This window comes from Paroedura picta, chromosome 13 (assembly GCF_049243985.1).
Source record: "Paroedura picta isolate Pp20150507F chromosome 13, Ppicta_v3.0, whole genome shotgun sequence".
Classification (NCBI taxonomy): domain Eukaryota; kingdom Metazoa; phylum Chordata; class Lepidosauria; order Squamata; family Gekkonidae; genus Paroedura; species Paroedura picta.
This window is the reverse complement of record NC_135381.1, coordinates 19,486,671-19,509,926: the sequence shown is the minus strand read 5'-3', so window position 1 is coordinate 19,509,926 and position 23,256 is coordinate 19,486,671. Positions and strand designations below refer to the sequence as shown.

Genomic DNA, 23,256 nt, shown 5'->3' with positions numbered 1-23,256 from the left:
TTTGCAGGTTGCTTTATCTAAAGCTTTGGTTTCTGAGGGTGGCGATTTGCCCCCAAAGGAGTGAAACTGTCCTGGAGTACTGCAAACTCCCTTGTTTTTGTTTGGCTTTGAGAACTTAGAAACAGTTTTGGATTTTGTGAATTTAGGCAGATTGTGAGTGGGTGGGGAGGAAGGGATGCGTCCGTGCATATCTTTTGTGGCCCTTCTTTGCATACCTAGAGAATTGCTGATTGCCACTGTGGGACGGTAGTTGAATTTCCTCCAGGCCAGGCTGGATTCTGGAGATTTTTCATGAGGGGATCACTTGGGCATGAAACTGGGGCTCTATGGGTGGGTAGGTGGTTGTGAGTTCCTGCATTGTGCAGGGGGTTGGACTAGATGACTCTGCAGGTCCCTTCCAACTCTATGATACTATGATTCTATATATACTGTCTAACTCTCTCTCCCGTTTGGCTGCTTTCAGATCTATGGTAAGATGGAGAAGGAGAGAATGAAGAAGTCTACTTATTCTTTATTTTACTTGTGGACTCTTCCGCATTTCTCAGATGTAGGAAGGCTCATCAGGCCAAAAGACTGCAAACCTTTTGCTCCAGAGAGTCAATTGCTTCCAACGCAGCTGCTGGCAGAAACTTGCACTTTTCTACTGTGGATCACAGAGCACAGCTTCACATGCAGCCCAAATAAACTCAATCCACAGAGCAGGAAATGGACAAGAGAAGGTTAATTGGTTGTTACCAGAAACAGCAGCTAGATGCTGATGTTGGTAGAGTGAATCTTCTTGGGTTAGCGACTTTAGGCCATGTTCACTATCTTGACACTGACTCATCTTTCTTGCTGACTTGAAATTGCAACTTTAAGCAGTTAGGATCCGCCACACTTTGACCCTAGAGACCCTTCCCACAGATCACCTCCTGTACCTTTCTTTGGGTGCTGAGTACAGTTCCTTTCTGCCCTGCCAAACCCCCTCCCATGTTACTTTCAGCAACTGAGGGGTGTCTTATGGATTTGGACATTGCTTTGTGCTGCCCCAGTGTCAGGATTTTAGCATCCATTGCTCTGGCTGTTCCAAGCATTTGGTTTAAAAACACTTGTTTTCTCTTGAAGGAGACCTTGATCTGTAAAGGGGGTGATGTCATCAAGGTTGTTTGTGCCTTTTCTGTCCTTAATTTCATCCCTGTTACAGTCATCTAAAGCATTAAGTCAACCTGTGGTCCTCCAGATGTCCATGGACTACAATTCCCATGAGCCCCTGCCAGCGTTTGCTGGCAGGGGCTCATAAGAATTGTAGTCCATGGACATCTGGAGGACCACAGATTGACTACCCCTGCATTAACATACACCCCTCTGCCTCATAAATCATCTGCATGGAATGATAGAGTCCTCTGTGCTCCTCCTGCCACTTGGCTAAGGCCTGCCTGGGCTCAGAATTGGTGTGTCTCTGGAACAAGGCAAGGGGATTCAGGAGGTCTCTGGATCTTTTCCTTGCCACAGGAAAGTCCACATTTTTGTTTGGAATCAATAGCAAAATAGTTAAGAGGCTGGTTGAGTGGCTAGGAATGCACCGCAGGGACATCAGGGCAGAGGTGTCCCTTGGCAAGCCACTCTCTGCCCACTTTCCAGCCACCAGAGGGGGAAAGCGCTACATCCGCCATTCTTCACCAGTGGCAAGTGGGAAGGAAGGTCCATTGTTCATCTCCAGCTCTGCAAGGAGTGAGTAGGGGGCCTCAGGGGCTGGGACAGCTAAAGGGACTGTGGGTCTCTGACAGCACCTATGAATACCTCGGCTGGCTAGCTCAGACAGCAACTGTAAATGCCACAAGCTTTGCAGTAACACATGAGAATGGGGCTTGGCAAATGAGACATTTGCTTGGGATATGGGTGTTGGGGGCCCTCCCTGAAGAAGAAGAAGAAGAAGAAGAAGAAGAAGAAGAAGAAGAAGAAGAAGAAGAAGAAGAAGAAGAAGAAGAAGAAGAAGAAGAAGAAGAAGAAGAAGAAGAAGAAGAAGAAGAAGAAGAAGAAGAAGAAGAAGAAGAAGAAGAAGAAGAAGAAGAAGAAGAAGAAGAAGAAGAAGAGTTGGTTCTTATATGTCGCTTTTCTCTACCCGAAAGCAGCTTACAGCCACCTTCCCTTTCCTCTCCCCACAACAGACACCCTGTGAGGTGGGTGAGGTTGAGAGAGCCCTGATATTCCTGCTCAGTCAGAACAGTCTTCTCAGTGCCGTGGCGAGGTCCCCTGCTGTGGAGCTAAGGCTGGAGCTGAATGGACACTGGGCTTTGGGTTTCCTGGTGCTTCTCTCTGGGGCAGCATAGGGCAGGGAGGCATAAAGCAAAGGTGAGCCAAACAGGGGATGGCTTCCCAGGGACGCTGCTGTGGCAAGGCAGCTTCCAGGCAGGGGGAGGGCACCACCAGTGGTCCTGAGTGTGCCTGCTGCCATTCCTCTCTGGCTGGGGGTGGGGGGGATGCATATGTAAGGAGGGCATTGGCAGAGGGAGGGTGTATAGTGTTGGGGGTGGGATAGAGGCCCAAGTGGAGGGGGGGTCAGTTGAGAAAGAAGTGGGGAGGCGGGGTGATGGAGACACTCCTGCTCTCTCCAGGTTCACCTGCCAGACACAGAGCCACAGGTGAGCTGCAGGGGTGGCGGACATGGGATGGAGGCGGGAGGCGGCCGTGGATCCTCGCTGGGGCCGGGGAAGCCGTGACTCCCCCCGGCCGTGGCCGCCACCAAGCTTGACCCCCAGCCCCGCCCCGCCCCTCCGCCGACCGTGCGCTTCGGGAAGGGATGGGGGACGGCGCTCGCTGGGGGGAGGCGGCGAAGGGGTTACGGGCTGCCCATCCTCCCCCCCCCTCCGGCCGTGCACGCGCCGTGCTCGATCCCGGGTCGGCCAGCCGACCAAGAGCAGGCGGGGCTGCGCGCGGGGCGGGGACTCCGGGGCTCGGCGGGGCGGCTCTGACGGCTGCGGGATCTCGCTCGCCTCCCCCGGCTCTCCCCCGCCGCCGCCGCCACGGGTCTGGCTGGTGCCCGGCATGGCTGCCACGGGGCCCCCGCTGCTGCAGCGCCTCGCGGCCAGGTGAGTGGGCGGCGGAGGGCGGGCGCCTGGCGCGGACGGACCGACAGACAGACAGACAGACAGAGCGAGCGAGCCACGGCCGGACAGACGGGCGGCCGGACAGACGCCGCCCCCTCCCGCCACCGCCGGCGGGGAGCCCCCGGGGCCGCCCCTCCTCCCTCCGGCTGCAGCAAGACCCCCCCCCCCCCGCGGCCCTGAGCGTCTGGCTGGGCGCGCGTGCGGGGGCGGCGGAGGAGGAGGAGGACGAGGACGAGGAGGCGCGGCGGGGGGGGCCGCCGCGGCGACCGGTTTCGGTGGCGTTGCCATGGAGACGGTGCGGAGGAGGATGGCACGCAGCGCCCCCCCCCCATTTTAGAAAAGGCACAAAACGGAGGCTGAGATGGGGGGGGGGTCTTTCCCGGAGGGGAGCCGCCTCTGGCCGGTCAGGCGCGCGCACGCTTCCCCCCCTCTCCGCCCGGGGCTGGCTGGAGGGCCGCGCGTGGGGGGCGCGGGCGCTCAGGGGGGGCTAGCAGGCGCGGGGGGGGGGGGCTGTTGGCTGGCGCTCGGGGCGCCCTCTCCACTCTCCCCCGGGGCGGGGCGGGGGCGGGGGCGGGGGGCGGGGGTGGGTGGGGCCTCCTCCCTGCGCGTCCCCGGCGCGCCCCTCCTTCCCGGCTTCTCCTTGGCCAGCCCCGGCAGCGGGCATCGTCGCGCGTCCTGCGGGCCCGGCCGGCCCGGAGCTGCCTCCCGCCCGCCCTCCCTGCCTGCCTGCCGCCCGCCTCGCCCGGCCGCGTGGCCATCAGGGTGGCATCCTCCGGGCCAGGCGGGCTTCTCGGGGCGCTCCGGGGCCTTCGGTGGCCGGGGGAAGGCCGGGCACACCGGCGAGCAGCCTCGGGCGGCTGGGGCTTGGCAGAGGCAGGAGGAGCGGCCTTTGCCCTTGCCCGAGGAGCCCGGCCTCCCCTGTGGCGCCGGCTGTCAGCGAGGGAGGCTTCCCGGGGCCCCAGGTAGACCTGATGCCCACCACCATCCCTGAAGGCTGTGCTGCCCTGGCTGAAAAGGGGCTTCCCGGGGCCACCCGAAGGAGCACCTGATGGGTGGGCTTGGCTTGGTTGTCCTGGCCTACCAGGTAGGCTGGGGGGGACACAAGGATGGCCGCTCAGTCAAGGCCAAGGCTGGGCAGGGGAGCACCAGGCCCCAAGTGTCTTCACAGCAGGGGGGCATGTCGTCCCGGCCGGGATCCAGCCAGGGTTGCTTGTAGCCTGGCCCTCGGGGAACTGGATGCATAGCTTCAGGGCTCATTCCCATGGTGACGTGACACAAGGATTGACACTCCCGCACTGGAGTTGTGGAAAGTGCAACTCTTCCAGCTGAACCCTTGGGTGTTTGAACTGTTCAGGCCTGTTAAGAGGATTGCTTTGTTCTCCTCTAAAAAAATGAGGGAAGGCTAGACTAGCTATGCTAGAGATGCTTTTGCCTGGCCCATTTTGCCAGGTAATGGTCCAAAAACTGCCTCTCAAACAGTGCACATGCTGACCTTGCTGCCTCACTTCTGCTAACGGGCTAGAAACTTGATCTCAATCCTCCATTCTGGTTTAGGATGAAAAATGCTTCTTCAGCCTGAAGGCTCTCTGGAGGCAAGGCCACCATAGAAATCCTTGTATCTGGGAAGTGGATGACCACCCTAGTTGCAGGCCCCTGGCCTGGTTGGGCCTTAGCTGCTCTTTAGAGGCCCGAATGCTCTTTGCAGCAGTCTGGGTGAGTCTGGGTCGGGTTTCTCTCAAAGCCTCACACTCCCTAAATCTTGTTCAGTCTCTGAGATGTTAATGGAGCTGTTCTATTGGAATCCAACATGACTACCTTCTGAAACTATCCATTTACAGCACATGGCCCTTGGCTCAGTAGTGGAGCTTCTTCTTGGTGTCCACAAGGTCCCAGGTCCAGTCCTCAGCATCTCCAGTTAAGAGGATCAAGTAGCAGATGATGCGAAGGATCTTAGTCTTTAGAGTTGCTGCCAGTCAATGCTGAAAGCAGCTTTATACATTCGAGTTCAGACAGCTCTTCCCCATTTATTCCATATAATTATTATATGAATAAAGCAAATAAAGGAAGCAACACCTACAGCCACTCCAGGCCTTTGGAATGGCAAATTCTGGGATGGAGGAAGGGCGGTGTGTCTTCTTCCCCTCATCTACAGCCTTCCATGGAATGCAAAGTTGTATAGACAGTGGAGAAGACCACAGTTACCTTCACACTTTGAAGCCTGATATCCCAGGAGTATCAGGAAGGGTGGGTGTATGTGACAAAATTGTGGTTTCTCCCTTAACTGGGTTGGACTACTGAAGTTTCCCAGGAACTCTAGTGGCTCCGATGCATCTCCTCCAGTGGCTCATTAAGAAACTGTTTTAATGTAAGGTTGGGGCACTACCCTTGAGCAGGCACAGCAGTGAGTTTCATGGTATGGACTATAAGGATATTTAATGGAAGCAAGTAGTTCAAGCAAGCAAGAACCAGGAGGCATCTGGTTGATAGCAGTAATGGGCAAGGTTAATGACATTTGCAAGAGGTCAGGGCTCATTTGAAGAGTTATGCATAGCTATGTATCCATAGTTGTTATTGTATGCTAAGTTGGTATTGTGTCCTGCTTAAGCAAGCAAATGTGCAAAATAAGATGTGACAAAATGGACATGTCTCAGAACATATCCATTTAGACAAAGCAACCACTGGGGGGGGAAGGGAATTGGGCTCACCAGAATAACAGGAGAAATGTGCTTATAAGAAAAAGAAAAGAAATGCATGCTTCACCAAAGATACTTACATAGGCATAAAGGAAGGCAAAGGTCAACAGCATAACGGACATCTGCACATGTCTACAAGTTGTTTGTTTCATGGTATAAAATGCTGATGCTGATGCTATTTGGGAAGATTCCTTGGTTTTGCTGGTTTATTGCAATTCTTTTTGTCTGCTTCTGTAATCTCACTGACTGTGCTCATCACTAAGTGTTGGCATCCCAGGCAGGAAGCCCATTTGGTTATCAGCAGGAAGTCATTTTTCAGATAGTTGTTTTTCTGGGAGGCAGTTGAAGCTGAGCATTTGATAGGAGAGTACAGAAGTGTCCTCCACTAATTATGCTGGTGACATCTCCCATGTCCTGTATTCAAGCCCTGCCAGTCAGTGATCCATTTGGAGTATAAGAGGGTCTAGCCCATCCTGAGTGAAAACGATGCTCTGCAGTTGGGCATCTTCATAGCCAACTTACTGGCTTGTTATTAATGGTGAGTGTGAATCAGCTCCAGGAGACCAGGGTAGAGAGCACTTCTAAATGGAAAAAGATTGCTTAGTTTTGTATTCTTTCTTCTATCTTTTTAACAGGGCTCAAACAGGCAATGTAAGCAAACCAGTACACATTTTTATAGTCCGGTAACTTTGTAGTCTTGGGTTCCTCCTAAGGATTTTAACAGGCCAGTGTCAGCCACACAGAGCCTCAGAATGAGACAACATGGAGAGGAAAGAGGGACTTGAATTCCCTCTTCCCCTTACAGTTTCACTGAACCACTTCCGCAGGGCTCTTAAGGAGGAAAAAGACAGGCAGCCTGTCTTTTTCCTTGCAATTGATAATTATAGCAACAAAACACAAGAGGGGAATTAAGTCTCCCTTTTCCCCCTTGCATGGCTTTGATCCGAATCAGGTCCCCCTGAGACCTATATTAGCATTTGAAGATCCCCCGGAGGATTCAGCCACTGATATCCTAGCATTTAGTTTAGTTAGACTTTTATTTGAAAGGTTTCCTGTGGCCTGGAATCCCTCTTGTCCTCCCCACACACATGGAGCACTGGCACTGCATTCTCAAAGATGAAGGGAAGGCACTCTGTACCTGCTCAGATGTATTCCAGTGCTCCTTACTACTTGCTGTTTTCTAAAATGGACATTAAGTTTCAGTAGCCAAGTGAGGCTTTTAGATGCTGCTCAAAATGTTCTGGGTGAATGGGGTATGTGCTGGTATCCCGTACTGTCTGTAGTTTTGGCCTTGCCTCTCATTATGTTGTCAGGAAAATAGAGGGTTTTCTGGAGAATCAAAGCAAAAGATCCTACAATTGGCCAATGATGCAGGCATGCTGGTGCCATAGCTGCAATGAGGCAGCCAGGTGTGCCCACCTGACCTCCCTAGCAGGCTTGCCTGGCTTCCACCTCTCCCTTATTGCGTTTCTCCGCTGACCACAGCAGGGGCTCTCAGTGTGAGCAACAAGGGCAGGTGAGAGCTCAGAGAGCTTCTAGTGTGTCTCTTGTTGGGGCTTGGTGTCTCTGCTTCCTCCCGGATGGTGTCATAATGGGCAGAGATGAATCTGGGACTGGAGCAGCCATGTGCATAGGTCTGAAGCCTGTAGCAGGAGAATGCATTTTGAGCCAGTTCACACCTTGATTGCAAGCTTCTATTTGAGCCCTTTTGCAGCCTGGAGTGGTATGTACCAGGAAGAGCTATTGGTGCTAGTTTAAATATCTGAAGGTTGGATATAATGAGCATTAGTATTCCTTTCTCGGGCGTGCTCTCCAGATAGGCAAAGCTTCCTTCCATATATTCTTCCTGACTGCTGATTTGGGCTATGGCCTGAATGTTTGCAAAGTATTCAGCCTGAGAGCTTAGCTTCTCTCTTAGAAAGGGCAGGACTGGTTGGGGCACCATGTGGAAGAGGCACCTTTAAATTGCTCCATGTGGCAGCAGCTGTGTGCAGAAACCAGGACATGCGTTCCAAAAAACAAGCTTCTGGGGAAAGTTGATAAGCCCATAAATGGCCCTCCACAGGAATACTGCTATGGCATTAAGTGGTGCACCTGCTGGAAGTCCCTGACTCAAATCTCTCTCCAGTACAAACTTGCAATACCCTTAGCCTAGCTACTCTCTCTCTGTCCCTCAGCCTCAGTGCCCTATCTGCAATTCTAATTCTGGCCGACACTGTAGGAGTGATGTAGGGATTAAAGGAGTACTTGAACATGAAGAATGTGTTGTATAAATGCTAAGCAGAAGTGTTTTAAATCAACCTGGACATACTGAACACAACAAATAAACTGGGCCTTATATGAAGAAAGGGGGGAAAACCAGCTAGATAACGTTCATGTTCTGCATGATAAAAAGTCACTGACCTCTCCAAAGCATACAGTGACTTCTCCGAGGCATGCATAAATGCACACAATCTTTTAACCTGTTTGTTAGCATGCCTGCCCCACTTCTGGCAGAGCTTGGAATAAAATGCTGAGGAGTGCCGTGGAGGCTGAAGGAGAGACATGGACTGTGGCACAGCAACACTGCCTGAGATGTAAAATATGACTGGAGGCTATCTGGGAGGCCAATGCTTTTTTAATGTAATGCCAAAAACAAGTTATTTGAGCTTCAGGGGGTGGGATCAAATTTGAGAGACTTGCCTGTGCCAGGTTTCACTTGGAATGTGACCAGGCCAGAGTCCTTGCTATATTGTTAAGCTGGTAACTGAATGACAGCTCTGCACATGCCTGTACTTCTCCTTAATGGCTCTCAGTGGACTGTGTTGGTTGGTGTGAGACCTGTGAATCTGTGAATCTGTGCAGCAGGGACTTGGCGTGTCACTCTCTGGAAATTTGCCAGAGGAGGTTCCTGCTGGCTTGTTCGTTATTGCTCTTTAGCACCATCACTGTAGATGGCTGAAGGTGGTATTGCAGTTACCAGCTCTGCAGTGGTCAGGTGATTCAAGGGGGTCAACACGGATCCACCTAGCCGTATAAAGCTGCTTACTTTAGCTTGGCTCCTCAGTCTGAGAACTTTGTTATTTGGAGTATCTCTGCTTTGCCTCATTTTCTGCAGATCACAAGTCCTGATGTTTGACATGGTTATTTTATATTTGATGTTTGGGATTTGCATGTGCAGATAATCACTTGGTTGTTGTCGTTACTGAGACATGAACATGCAGTATGTGAAATTTCCCTATGTCCCCGCATAAGGCAAGGCTGTGAGCATAGAGTATATCACAGATTGTAATCATTTGCTTGTTTCCTTCCACCCCCTTCATTCAGATGTGAGGTCTAGTCATACATTCAGCTGGAATGCTGCAACAACAAATTATATGGATGTTGGTGCTTGTAGCAGACTCTTGCAAGAGGGCTGGAGAAGGAAAAGAAGCAACCATTGGTGAAATGGGAAGGAGCCTTTGGCTGGAAGTTCCATATTGATGATGGTGATTCAACTGGAGTGAAGGCTCTTCTGTTGTTTGAAATGAACAAGCAAAATCCTACCTGAGTGGGGGCCTGAGGCTGGCAGCTATCCAGATGTCAGAGATAATTGTCTTGGTTCAGAGGAGCAATCAGGGTTGACATCTTCAAGGCACGAGAAAGGGCTAGGATAGGTACCAGGACAATGAGCCTTCAGTGAGTCTAGGGGCCTGTTTGCCCATTATTTTTGTCAGCCTTATGTGCATCCATGCCTCATTGTGAATAAAAGATAACAGTTGCTGTAGGGTTCCCATGCCCATTAGAACCTGCATATGCCACCCAGAACCTGTAGTAGTCCATAGAGAGGGTGAAAGAAAAGGCCTTCTGCGTCCCAGGAACCGGAATGGCAAAAGCCATGAACCTATGGATCTATGTTCAAGGATTTAAAATGAAGGGTTTCCCAGGACAATGATGTCCTCTCAGATCTCAAGGTCACCTTGCTCACTCTGGCAGCCTATGTGTCTCTTGGCCTGGCAAGGCTATAAAATGTCCCTGCTCAGTCCTGCTTTTGCTTTGGCAGTGGTCATTTTGGATTTTGTCCACATTGCCTGGCTCTCATTGTTCTGTCTGCTGGATACCCCTTGGGCCCAGATCCGAAGGTTTGGTACTTCCTATCCCCCATTCTGTTGGATCTTTGGACTATAGCCTAGCATCACACTAGGAAGAACTCTTCACTTTATATGAGACAACTTTTGCACAAAGAACTTGTCGTCCACTCTTCCCCATTGGAAGGCTTGGGGAGGGTCCTGACCTGCAGTTGGTGGTTGTGCAAGAGGAGAGGGCACGAGTGGCCGGTATATCAGGCTGACAGTAGAGCTAGGGAGGAAGCATGTAGACAGGTTCCTCTTGGGAAGGTGCAGTTCCCACTCCCAAGGCCCATCCGTGTTTAGTTCAAGGTCACACAAGTGTGAAATTCAATTTGTAGACAACCTGTGCCTGGTGAGGAACAGGAATCTTGCTGAGCCTCTTACATGGAATCTGGGCAGGTTGCTGGCTGCATGCACAATGCCATTTGTCTGCCTTCTGGATGAACAACTCCCCAGAAGCCTGACATCATGCAAGAACAGCGGCTTCTGTAGGGAGCCTCTGGGAAGGTTCCGTTGAGCATCTAGAGTGACCAGAAATTATAACTTCTGGTTCCATGATGGTCCAGCCAAGGCCTTAACATATACGCACTCTTTGTTCAAGGGCTGCAGTAACCAGACTGGGTGATACATGAAGATGATTGAGTAGTTGCCTCTCCCCAGGTCCTGGAAGGTAAAGGCACTGGATTTGAGCCTCAGAGTTCTGGAGTCTGACAATGGTTCTTTGCAGTTTCTCCCCGCATCATTAGGGGCCTCTGTGGTGTTTTCATTCTCCTCTACTGGCAAGAGCTTTAGAAATCACAGCTGGTGTTCTCCATGATCCTTTGTATGGTAAATCTTTTGGGAGCCCTGCGAGGTTCTCCCTCCTGATCAATGGGCCGATCCAGATGCATAAACAAGATGGGAATGTGCAGGATAATTTGCAATGCTTCCAGATGGGAGCCTTTTCTTCAGTCTTTCTAGGGAATGGGGCTCCAGCTTTAGTAATCTGTTGCATCTCTCTGCTTATTTCTGAAATTTACTAGGAACTGGATAAATTTCATGGAGCAAATAAATGCAAAAGATGCCTGATTTGCATGATTCAGCCTGCCACAGAAATGCTAATTCTCTTGGTTCAAAATATGGGTTGGAATGATGGTAGTTAAAGAAACACACACACCAGGGCTACGCAACCTCTTCTACACAGAGATTCCTGTACAGAGCTTCCTTTGTGTTTTCTGGGGCAGACGAGATGGTGTGGTGCTGAAAGGACAGCTACCACCTGTTCACTATGCAGGGAAGCTGAACCTTAACACAGTAGCTCCGTCCTGAGCTTTTCGACTAAATGCTTAGTACATTCTTGTAGGCAGCAGTTCAGATCCTATAAGCTTTTATCTGGGCTCTGGCTGTTCGGATTGCTAGTGAGCAGGATACACATGACTGAACTCTTTGTCAGGCCCCTCCCAGATAGAAAAGTAGAGTCTCAGGGAGAAGACCAGATTGGAATCCTCCTTCTTCACCTCCTACTTTTCTATCTTAGAGGAGATGGATTACATCAGGGGTATTCAACCTGTGAAAGAGCCTCTTGTGGCGCAGAGTGGTAAGGCAGCGGACATGAGGTCTGAAGCTCTGCCCATGAGGCTGGGAGTTCAATCCCAGTATCCAGCTCAAGGCTGACTCAGCCTTCCATCCTTCCGAGATCAGTAAAATGAGTACCCAGCTTGCTGGGGGGTAAACAGTAATGACTGGAGTAGGCACTGGCAAACCACCCCGTATTGAGTCTGCCATGAAAACGTTAGAGGGCATCACCCCAAGGGTCAGACATGACCCAGTGCTTGCACAGGGGATACCTTTACCTTTACCTTTACTATTCAACCTGTGGTCCTCCAGATGTTCATGGACTACAATTCCCATAAGCCCCTGTTAGCAAACGCTGGCAGGGGCTCATGGGAATTGTAGTCCATGGGCATCTGGAGGACCACAGGTTGACTACCCCTGGATTACATGGATGAAGCAGCATACATTCATGGAAGTGCCCATCTGGAGTCTGAGATGGTGCAACTTGGACCCCTGGACAAGCATCTCACCCGTTAGTGATAGTTTTCCTGTAGTCTCCATAGGTATTGAGGGCGGACTGTGTGGATTGCTCTTTACAGCTATAAAGGCAATGGGGCAGTGTGAGTAATTATTGTTTTCCTTTAATTGGGGACAATATGGCTCTGGTTTTCTAATGTGGCTCTAGCAGTGATGCATGCAGTGCTGACTCCTCCAAATCTGTGACGATACCCATCCTAGGGGCAGATGGATACAAGCTGGATTGAAAGTATCTTGGAACAGGTACAGCATGAATCATATCCTCGGCTGCTGGGTGGTTGTTCTAATAAAATTTCCTCTTGGCTGGACTTGGTAGATATGTTTTGTGGTGCACTCAAGGTTTAACGGTTCCCTTCCCCTCTCTGGTGACTTAGCCAAGCAATGCTGAACTTTTCTTTGTGTTTATTGAAGACTGTGGCATGCACTCGCTCCTTTGAGTCAACTCTGGTTGTGTAGCCCTTTGGGCTCTTTGTTTGTGCCTGCTTTCTGCTTCTGCCACTTGCAGTCTGGATTTGGTGGGTTAATGCTGGGGTGGAATGGGGGCAGTGGAGAAGAATCCCACACTTAAGATGGCAGAACCCTACAAGGCTGTTGTGTTGGGACTTTTTCCTCTGCAGACCCTAAGAGCTAGAAGCTTGCTTTTCTGTTTGAAAGTGGAGAATTCTAGGTGGTTGTGCTTTTAGACCTCTCCTATAACCTACCTCATGATGCCCCAGGAGAACCAGGTTTGAGGTCCCATTCCTCCACATGCAGCCAACTGGATGACCTTGGGCTTCTCACAGTTCTCTTAGAGCTGTTCTCACAGAACAGTTCTATCAGAACTCTCTCAGCTCTGCCTATCTCACAGCATGTCTGTTGTGGAGAGGAAGGGAAAGGTGTTTGTAAGCCAGGTTTGTAAGGTGCAGTATAAATAGCCAGCTCTTCCAGATATTCCCAAATAAATTTTTTATCCAAAAAAATTGATAGAGGTTGGCATGTTAGCTGGTTGTGCTCCCAGTGTCTCTGAGGGAATGGTGAGTTCTTGCTTGCGTTTCTGCAACATGCTCGCCACAGTCTTTGTCGGACATACTGGGCCAGAGCCCTGGTCTACTCAGCTGCTTCACACATCATCCCCCAGAGGAGATGGAATGTTCTTCCTGGAGGTTCTGCCCATGTATGCCTCAGGCTAGATTGTCAGCAGTACCATCACAACTGGGAACCAAGAAGGTTTTTCCTGAGGGTGCAGCATGAAAGTGTTGCTGGTGGCCCTGCACAATACAGTTTCCATCCAGCCCTTTGGATTGAGGCAGGCTATGCCCTTGGGGGCAGCAGACACTAGGGCACCAGGAGTGAAGGGTGCCAAAACTGACCTTACTGCTGCCCCATCCATGCACCGTGTCAGGGTTTGCCACAGCAAACAGCGGTGACCCCAGCCCCAGTTAGCAGCCCACTGCAAACCTGCTTGTTCTCCCTTTATTGGGTGTGTGCAGGTCTGTGCACTTTGCCATTGCCTCCCAATCCTCCCTGTTGGGTGGTGATGGCTCTGCAGCGAGCCCCAGTGAAACCAGTGTGAGTGAGGGGTGTGGCTTCCCTGCAGTGTGTGGCAAGCAGATGGTGTGGGGGCTTCCCTGCAATACTGGGTGTGTGTGGCAAAGTCATTTTCCAAGGGTGTCAAAAATCCTCAGGTTGATTGTGGCTTTCCTGCTCACTCCCCACCTGTATTTCTCTGGCATGCTTGGTGCAGGGTCCCCAGGATTATTTTAGGGAGGAAGAACGCCTCTGGCTGCCCCTAGCAACATGAGGCACCTGTTCTGCAGGCCACCACAGGACAGAGGGCGGGGCTACCCAGGTGTGACAGTGTAATGTGTAGGAGGTCATCTTTTCAGGTTATTTTGAGCCAGGATGGTGTCTGAGGCGAGCTTTTTCTGAGCGACTCCCTCCAAGCCATTCAGCCGTTCAGCCACCCAGCAGCAGAAGAGAGAGTCCTCCGTGTAGCTGTTGCTGCCTCCCAGCCTGGGCTTGTTCCTGGCAGGGCCTGGTGCAGAGGCAGAGGAGCAGCTGCCCGCTATGTGCCAGTGCCAAGGCTTGGAGACAAGGGCAGGATTCTCTGCAATCCTGCCTCGTGGAGCTGAGAAAAGCCAGAGGAATGCCCTGATGCTGCCACCAATGAGGACCATTTGCCTCCATGAGGGCTGAGGCAGGGGTCCAGTGCACCAGTTGGATGCCATAAGCTGGTGCAAATGGGGTTTTAACATGATGATTTTGTCATGCCAGCATGCCATTGTGCTTAGAGTGTTGGACTAGGATCTTGGGGAGCCAGGTTCAAACTCCCACTCTGCCATGGAAACTTAACAGAGTGCTCTCACACCCTGCGGGCTGCACGAAGTGCCTGTCCCAGCCCCCCCCCCCCCGTCTCCCATCCCATTGTGTCTTTTCATGCAAGCCGGCATTCCAGTTCCTCACTTCCCTTTGGCCTGCCTGGCTGCTTCTTTCTGGGCCTCTGATCTGTTTACAGCTTACATGCAAACACACTGACCAGGCCTTGACAGCTCTGTGTGCATCAGACCTCTTTGCCCTCATAGAGTAACCCTGAGATTAAAGCTGCATAAACCGGCCCCCAGGTGACACAAAGGTGCCATCACTGGCCATCAAAGTGAATTCTGCAGGTTTAGCAGGAGGACAGAGAGCTCTTCTACTAACTTGCCTAGACCAGATGTCACAGTCATTCATCTGCAGGTAAAGGAGGGAGAGGCAGAAAGCCCCCTCCACTTAATTGCATTCACCTATTGGTATTTCACATGTATCTTTTGTTCACCACCTTGAATTTAATATTTTTTTGCTTAAGTACTTATGCCCCACTTTTCTCCCCAATAGGAACCCAAAGCAGCTTACAACATTGTCCTCCTCTCCTCCATTTTATCCACCCAACAACCCTGCAAGGTAGGTCAGGTTGGGAGAGAGTAACTTGCCATTGAAAGTCTGAAGTAGAGTACAAATTCAGAGCCAGGTCTCCCAGATCCTAGTCCAACCACTACACCATATAGCACCATATAGCAACCACTCCCATGCCGCGACCCCTACTGTGGCAGCGGTGGGGTGGCGGTGATGGCGTGTGTGGGCTGTGTGTGCACGTACACGGGTAGCATGCGCATAGGAGCATGTGCACGCATGTGTGCATGTGCACAACGGTTGGGCAGCGTGGAGGTGGCTATTGCGATTGCTTTGCTGCTGCCGCCCACCACCATTGCCCCGCTGCTGCCCATCACTGCCGCTTGCAGCCGCTGCTGACCACTGCCGCGGCAACCAACCAAGGGACCCCGACAAAGGGGCCAGGTGACCCCAAATGGGGTTGCGACCCCTAGGTTGAGAACCACCCATATAGGTTGTATTTTTCTTTGGGAAAAGAGAGGCAGGATATAAATATAATGAAGGCACAAAATGATTGTTTCCTGAAGGCTGTTTTCCACTGTGGCCAGCCCTGGCAACAAGCTGCATCATTTCATACAAATGGCTGGCAATGTTTAAATTTGCCATCTGCTGCTTTTGTAATGTAAACATAGGAACTCCAGAGGAGACTTATTCCTCGGCACTTTGCTTTAGCCATCCTGAGCTCACCAAAGATCTGGGATTCAGCATTTTTTCAAATAGGCTGTTTTGCATGTTGGCGTGCCAGCGTGCCCGGTTTGACTTGACTGAGGACAGCCAACCTGATGCTGCCTCCTTAATCTTTCTTGGGAGTCTCTCAGATTAATGTGAACACAGAAGAAGAGACCAACAGTATGCACATGAATGCTCACACCTTGAATGGTCTTAAAGGTGCTATTGGACTCAAATTTTGTTGTGTTGCTTGAGACCAACATAGCTACCCACTTGAATCTAGCAGGAGAAGAGAGTTTCTGCCTTGAGCTTGGCTGCTCCTTTCAGCTGTAGTTGGAAGAGCAAAACCTCACATCAGCCTTTTTCAGCCCCTGAAATAATTGTTCATGTTTCAAGGAGCCCTGGAAGTGATGTCAGTTGGCCACACCCACAGAAATGACATCACCACCTGTGTTAACAGGCAGGCTCAGGGACTGGGCAGGAGAGGCGGGAGGTGGTTTAAGCACGGAGTAAGCATGCAGGGTCTGTCCATCTCTCAGGCACAGAAACCACTAGAAAACTCATGCTCGGGAGGGGGAGAAATGGAAGCTGCCAGTTCCCTAGCTTGTGACTGAGGTCATTAAAGCAGGAGGAGAAAGGCCACAGACCCCCTCTGGAGTGCCCAAGGACCCTCTTGGTGGTTGTGGTTGTTGTTATTATTAAACTTATTTCCAGCCACTCCCAAGACTGGCTCATGGTGGGTTACAATTATCCTTAGCTAAAACCGCAGTAAAAACCCCATTAAAATACAGGATGTAAAACAAACAGCAGCACAGAAACATGGCGGTATTACACAATCACCCATCGCCCCCCCCAACATCTAATATTAGGGGTGGGAAAAGGAGGGCATTGATATTACCTGGCCTAGGTGCTAGGGGGGGACCCAATATTTCTCACCATCCTGGCCTCAACCTGGCGGAAGAGCTCCATTTAGCAGGCCCTACGGAATGGTGGAATGCCAGAAGCTCCCGCATGGCTCACAGTTTGACTGGGAGCTTGTTCCACCAGGTAGGGGCCAGGACCGAAAAGGCCTTGGCCGTGATCGAGGCCAGGCGTGCTTCTCTGGGTGTCCATGGACTCCCGGTTGGGAATCCCTGCCTTACATTTTAGTCCTGCACGTCCACCAAGTAGCTCCAGGTGGAATGGATGGTTCCTTCCACCTTAAGGCTACCTTCACAACAGCACTGTGAGGGCCAAGGTCATGGCAGTGGGCTTCATGACTCAGTGGGAAATTGTCTCCTCATTTCTACCTGAGCATCGCAACACCAGACTAGGTTGTGACCCCTGGTGCTACGTGGGATGAGGAAGCCCATGAAAGCATTGCTGCTCCTATAGGAACTCTATGCCAAGTGAGAAGTTAATTTTGAAACATTAAGGAAAAGCAGCATTAAAAGATGAACAACCTTCTGTGGTTTATCAACTGCTGCCACCAAGATATTAATCAAAGGGCTGGCTTGAACAGCCGGTTCTTCTTGCACGGGGCCATCACAGTCAACTTCTTCCTTCCCTGCCCCCCTTCACAGACTAAGTAATGGCTGTGAAGTAGTAAAATTTGCAGACAATGCCACATTTTAGGGCTTCTCCAGACGCTGCGGTTTCTTGGACTAGACGGTGCAGCCATCACTAACCCACCCAGACGGCATAGTCCCGTTGTCGGGAAATGACTTTTCCTGCACACTCAAACCACAAACTGTAGTTTGCTGGGAAAGAGCAAGTCTAGCCCAGTTAGTGGAACAATCATGGGTCTTGTGCTGCCTGGTGCCCTGCTGGCCCAGCTCCCTTTCCCTTGGCTGGAGTTGCTGGCTGGCATCTGGTGGCTCATCACCCCTTCTGCTTCCACGCTCTGAGCTGTGTCTGGAATTCTCGTTGCAGCTCAGAGCCAGAGGTGGGCCCATGGGAGGCCTTTCCAGGAAAAGGGACCTGCTGGTGTGAGGGTTTGAGACTGCTGCAGCCATGCCATTTGGATGGGCCCAAGCCCTGTGCAGGTATTCCAAGCAGCAATCTGTGTGCTCTCTCAGCTCTGTTCGCTTCTCTGGCCAACCTCATGGCAGCCAAGAAGGTGGTACATCCTTTCCCGGCATTATTCTGGGTTTCCTGCAAGCTCTGCTAGCACAGTCTTGGCTGGGAGAAAAATTCTCCCCTGGCTGCAGAGGCTTCTGTGTATGCCCTTCAGTCCTTGCCTCTCTTCCCCTTGCATCCCGCCGCCTCTTCTTCATTTCACGTGAGCTGCTTGGGATGTGAGTAAGTATAGCTTTCCTAGAGCTGCCTCTGCAGCAAGCCCTTGTTTCATGCTCCAGTAATTTGGAAGCCAGCTCAGCACAGCCCTCCTGAGCACCTCCCCAGAACCACTTGCCTCCTTCCAGGGGAGCGAAGGTTCCCTCCCACCCACATCTCAGAGCTGTCCCAGTTGGAGTCAGTCCTGCATGAGTGGGTTTTCAGTCTCCGCTTTGCCACAGGGGAAGCAGAGGGGTGGGAGGGCTCTCTGCCACAGCTACCATTGGATGGAGCCCCATCTTGCCCAGTATGCAGGAGGCTCAGTTTGCCTGCACTGCTTCTCTCCAACTCCGTCCTTGCAGGACTTCCATTGAAGGGAAGGGTTTGCCTTTCCAGCATAAGTAAAAATGAGGTGCTGCTGAAGGACTCTGGGTAAGGAGAGGGCAGGGGCTCATGGGAATTGTAGTCCATGGACATCTGGAGGACCACAGGTTGACTACCCCTGGTCTAAGTGGTCTAGCTGGCTGCTCCATACATCCTCCCCCCCCCCTAGATGCTCACTTGCACCAGCCCGTTGCAAGTCAGAGAGGCTCCCTCTTGCTATGCCTTGGGCTGCCACAGACATATGAGGGCCACCTCCTGTGTCTTCTGGCATCACCTTCCTTCTGTGTGTCACAGTGACCTGGTTCCCTTGCTTCTCAGCTGTCGAGGAGGCCAATGTGCCCATAAGGGGCAAGCACTTCCGCCAGGAGGCTGTGTGTCACTGATGGAAAGTGAGGAATTCTCTGCAGACTGCCGTTGGTCTTTGTGGGGCAGGAAAATCTTCCTTCATAACAACCAATGTGTGTGTGTGGGGGGGGGGAGAGCAATGGAAAGTAGCATTTATACAGATGCTCAAAGCACACCCAATGCCTTGGTAAACTTTTTAACATCCCTGAAAGGCAGGCCAGTATTCTATAAAATCTGCAAAGTATTAGCAAACACAGTGTGAAAAAGAAGACAACTGTCAGATAAATCTAACAGAAAATCAAGTTCCTTCCAGTCTCCAAGAATAGCACTACTTGAGTACCCAGCTTGCTGGGGGGTAAATGGTAATGACTGGGGAAGGCACTGGCAAACCACCCTGTATTGAGTCTGCCATGAAAACGCTAGAGGGCGTCACCCCAAGGGTCAGACATGACCCGGTGCTTGCACCGGGGATAACTTTACCTTTTTTAAAATGAAAATAAAAAAAGAAAGTTGGTTTCAGACCCCACTTTTCACTCCCTGAAGGAGTTTGAAAGTAGCTTACAATTGTCTTCCCTTCCCTTTCCCAAGAGACCCCCCATGAGGTAGGTGGGACTGACAGGACTGCTATATGAGAACAGCTCTAACAGGACTGTGACTAGCCCACGGTCACCCAGCTGGCTGCATGTAGAGGAGGAGTAGGGGATCCAACCCAGCTTTCCAGATTAGAGGCCGCCACTCTTAACTGCTACACCAAGCTGTTTAAAATTTAAACAGGCAGCTATTAAAAACTTGTTTTCTAGAGTAAGAAATTAGTGCAGGGCTTCTGGAATGTGTCCCACATTATAGACTGGGGGTGGGGGTTTACAATGATCCCAGAGACACATGCATTGTCTGTTGAAGAGCCACATGCATTGTGAAAGCTCCAATCTGAAGTGTCTAAAATATATCATTTCTCTTAATTTGTGCCTCCAAACTGGGTAGCTTTAATGCTAAAAGACACATGATGGTCCTTCTCATGCACTCAGAAAGCTTTAAAATGGAATTCATAATCTATGTGGAAAATGGAAATTGCAAACCTCGGATTTGGGCTGGCTCAGAATGCTGGCGACCACTTCATATAATGAGAGGGGGGACCTAGATGGGGGCTTGCCAGACTGGTACCTGGTGAGGGAGAAAAATGCTGATTGTCTTTAGCCATCTGAATGCAAGAAGCCAGGTACTTCCATTGTGTAGTCTGCACTGACAACAAAACCCGCATGTTCTATTTGAAAAAAACACACCAGGATGCTGGCCTGGTAAATATTGATTCAATCAGCTGGTAAGTGAGATTTCCCTCTGTAAAACTTGCAAGCAAAGTAAGAGCTGGGTGAGAAACTGCTAGGGTCTGCCAGGGTCTGCTTTTGTGTCAAATTGTCTAGCTCAGAGCAGCTGCTTTGTTCATTTTCTTCTCAGGAGGAGCCTCCCTTTGATACTTCCAGACCCCTTAGATTCTGGCTTGGGTGGCTTAGTTTAGATCTTCCTTAGGGAGCTTAAACAGAATTAGCTCTGTAACATACGAAACAAGGCTAACAGTAACTAAGCACTTCTCTCCAAATCACCAGCCAAGAATATCCCAAGTACAATGCTTGCAAAACCATATGTAATGCCCTGCAGACCACAGTAGTAATTTCCAGGCAGATTTCCAGCATGGCGTAGTGGTTAAGAGCGACAACTTATCATCTGGTGAGCCGGGTTTGATTCCCTGCTCCTCCCCCACATGCAGCCATTGGGGTCACCATGGGTGACCGTCCTGACAGTGCTCTTCTGACCGAGCAGTCCTGTCAGAGCTCTCTCAGTCTAACCTCCCTCATAGGATATCTGTTGTGGACAGAGGAAGGAAAGGAAATTAGAAGCTGTTTTGAAACTCCTTTGAGCAGTGAAAAACAGGGTGTAAAAACCAACTCTTCTCCTTCTGTATTCTGTAGATATCTGCTGGACTGGGCTGACAGGAGGGTTTCCAGGTCCTCCCTGGGGGATAAGGTTACGGGGGTGGGGGAGATAGAGTTACCAGATCTAGGTTGGAAAAATCCCAGAGATTCAAGGATGGAGACTGGGGAGGGCCGGGACCTCAATGGCGTGCAATGCCATTAAGTGCAAACTCCAAAACACTGATTTTCAGCAGGGGAAACTGATCTTGGAAGTCTGGAGATGAGCTGTAATTCCAAGCAATCCTCAGGCCTCACCTGGAGGCTGGCATCCCTAGGTGACAGTTCCCATCCTGTTTTGTTTCTTGCTTTTAGCAGCAGCAGGTGAAATGCCAGTGGGTCACTAACATGCAGGGCCACTAACCAATCTCTGAGTCTGAGACTTATCAGCCTTCACAAGACTGCAGCCCCTTAGTCCTTTCTCAGTAGTAGTTTCTGTGATTGGGGGGTGCTGATCAGACAGATCCCTGCTCCAGAACTACAATTCCCAACATTCCTTTGGGGAGGAGGTCCCTGTTCAAGCCACTTAGGTCTGTGTCAGTTAGGTTGTGCCCTAACTGTCCACTTCCTCATTTCTTGGGCTACATTGATTTGGCTACTTCGGAGAGCAGCCAAGGCAGGGGCACATGGTAATTGTAGTCCATAGACATCTGGAAAGCCACAGTTTGGCCACCCTGCTCAAAGGCAAAGTGGTGGTGGAGCAGCCCATATGCGAGTGGCATGCAGCACCTTGACTGGTTCTATCTACCATGGGTTCCTTGGGCTGTGTTAATGTTCTCAGGACTTCTGTACTATGGCTTAGTTTGGCTGGTGGAGGGGATGCTGCCCCAGCAAACCCATCACTCCTAACCCTGCCCCCTTTTATCTCTCTTCTCTCCCTCTCCTGCAGAGCTGCCAGTCTCGGAAGAGCTGCTCCTTCTACAAGGGAGCTGTTGTGGGTAGCCCAGAGGTGCTAAAGAGAAGACTCCCCGTCACCCCTAGGACTGCTCTGCCTCCCAGCTCCCCTTGCAGACAACGATCCCTCTCCACCATGGGGGTTCTGTGAGCCCCAGGAGTCTGCTTAAGGCCTGGCTGCCAGGGCTGTCCTTCCCAGACCATGTGGCGGTCAATCCTCCAATGCCCGCCCCTCTTCCCCTCTTTGCAAGTGCCTGAGGCAGCTACCGGCTGGGAAGTGCGCCTGGCCCTGTGGATTCTCAGCTTTGCCTCGTCTGTGGTGCAGATGGAGAGCCAGGTGTATTCGCCCACTGTCAACACGCACTACGGGAAGCTCCGTGGAGTGCGGGTACCGCTACCCAGCGAAATCCTGGGCCCTGTGGACCAGTACCTGGGGGTGCCGTATGCAGCGCCTCCTGTTGGGGAGAAGCGGTTCATGCCCCCGGAGCCACCACCCTCCTGGTCGGGGATACGGAACGCCACCCACTTTTCCCCAGTGTGTCCGCAGAACATCCACACGGCTGTGCCCGAGATCATGCTGCCCATCTGGTTCACCTCCAACCTGGATTTTGTGGCCACCTACATCCAAGACCCAAATGAGGACTGCCTGTATCTCAACATCTACATCCCCACGGAGGATGGTGAGTCCCCAGCGGGGTGCTGTCAGGACATGTTTCTCTCTCTCTCTCTTTCTCTCAGTGGTTGGTCTCACGCGGTTGCAGCATGCCAGCGTTGCCCTCCCCTGCCCGACGCATGCCGTCTGTTTGTGGAGATGCTTCTCTGGTCACTCTGCTTGTGCCCTCCTGCTGCCTCTCCCCCTCTCCTTTTCTCTCTCTGTCTCTCTACTCTTTCTCTCTCATGTTCGCTGCCTCTCCCCATTATGCCCCTCCCCTGCCATGGCATCATCACGGGCTCCTCTCTTGTGTCGCAAAAGATGAGAAAGCTCTCTGGCCAACCTCAGACCTTCACAGCGAGTGACTGGTTGGGGGGGGGCACCCAGGGTCAGGTTCTGCCTTGAGTTTGCTTTGGGGTTCTCCTTGCCTCTCCCCTCTCTGTCTCCCTCCCCTCCCCTTTGTGAAGATTCATCCGCTAGTCGGTGGGGCAGGGACTGGCTGGGAGGAGCATGCTCTCTCGTACTGGGACAGCAGTGCCACGCCCCCCCAATTGATGAGTTGCAGGGCTTCCTGCTCTCCCTGGTGCCTGGTAAGTGAGGCGGTCATGGCATGGGACAGCTCTGGGCCCACCTGGATGACAGCGCAGTGGGACCTGGCCCTTTTGTGGTGAGGCTGGACACAGTTCTCTAACGCTTCCTTTCCAGGGGATCCCCTCCGAACGGTAAGTGGCAGCAGCAGGAAGGCCTTCCCAGACTCACCACAAGGGGGGAGGGGAAAGGGGTCCCCTGATCTGCACAGCAGCACTGGGGAGAGCTGGCAACCCCTGCCCCTCCCCTCCTTCCCCCCCGGAGGCCAGGTGGGGGGGGCTTCCTGCTCAGCACTCCCCTCCCCTCCCAGCACACACCTGGCTCCAGAATTGCCCTCCCAAGGCCATAGTCCCCTTCCCTCCCTCCTTCCCCTGCGGTCAGTCCCAAGGGTGGGAAGGGTGGCTGGGGGCTGGACGACGGGGGTGGGTGGGGAGGATGGGTGGGCAAGTGGGGGAAGAGGATGGAATTGCATGCCCACACCATCCTGGAGCGTCCTGTTATTTTGTAGTCTTTTATTCATTTTACAGTAAAACGGATTTCCAAGGAATGCGCCAGAAAGCCCAACAAGAAAATATGTAGGAAAGGAGGTAGGTAGCGAGCCGGGGCTTGGCAGAGGGGCACAGAGAGAAGCAAGAGAGAGAGTGGGAGCGAGGGGCGCCTGGC

The 23,256-nt window shown here is 51.8% G+C and overlaps 1 protein-coding gene across 10 annotated transcripts in view; it reads left to right on the top strand.

The window, feature by feature from the left end:
* Positions 1–2,603: 2,603 nt before the first annotated feature.
* The window catches only part of NLGN3 (neuroligin 3), a 48,910-nt gene continuing 28,257 nt past the window's right edge, over positions 2,604–23,256 (top strand). For 2 of the 10 annotated variants that reach the window (XM_077307444.1, XM_077307443.1), the window contains exons 1-2: positions 2,906–3,068; positions 21,349–22,033. In XM_077307444.1, coding sequence (XP_077163559.1) covers positions 21,556–22,033 — 478 coding nt within the window. In that variant the 5' untranslated portion in view covers positions 2,906–3,068; positions 21,349–21,555. Of the gene's footprint in view, positions 2,622–2,905; positions 3,069–3,158; positions 3,382–3,878; positions 4,049–14,790; positions 14,857–17,518; positions 17,538–20,939; positions 21,089–21,348; positions 22,034–23,120; positions 23,181–23,256 lie in introns of those variants that run through there. The other 8 variants (XM_077307435.1, XM_077307437.1, XM_077307442.1 and 5 more) reach the window with 8 other exon arrangements.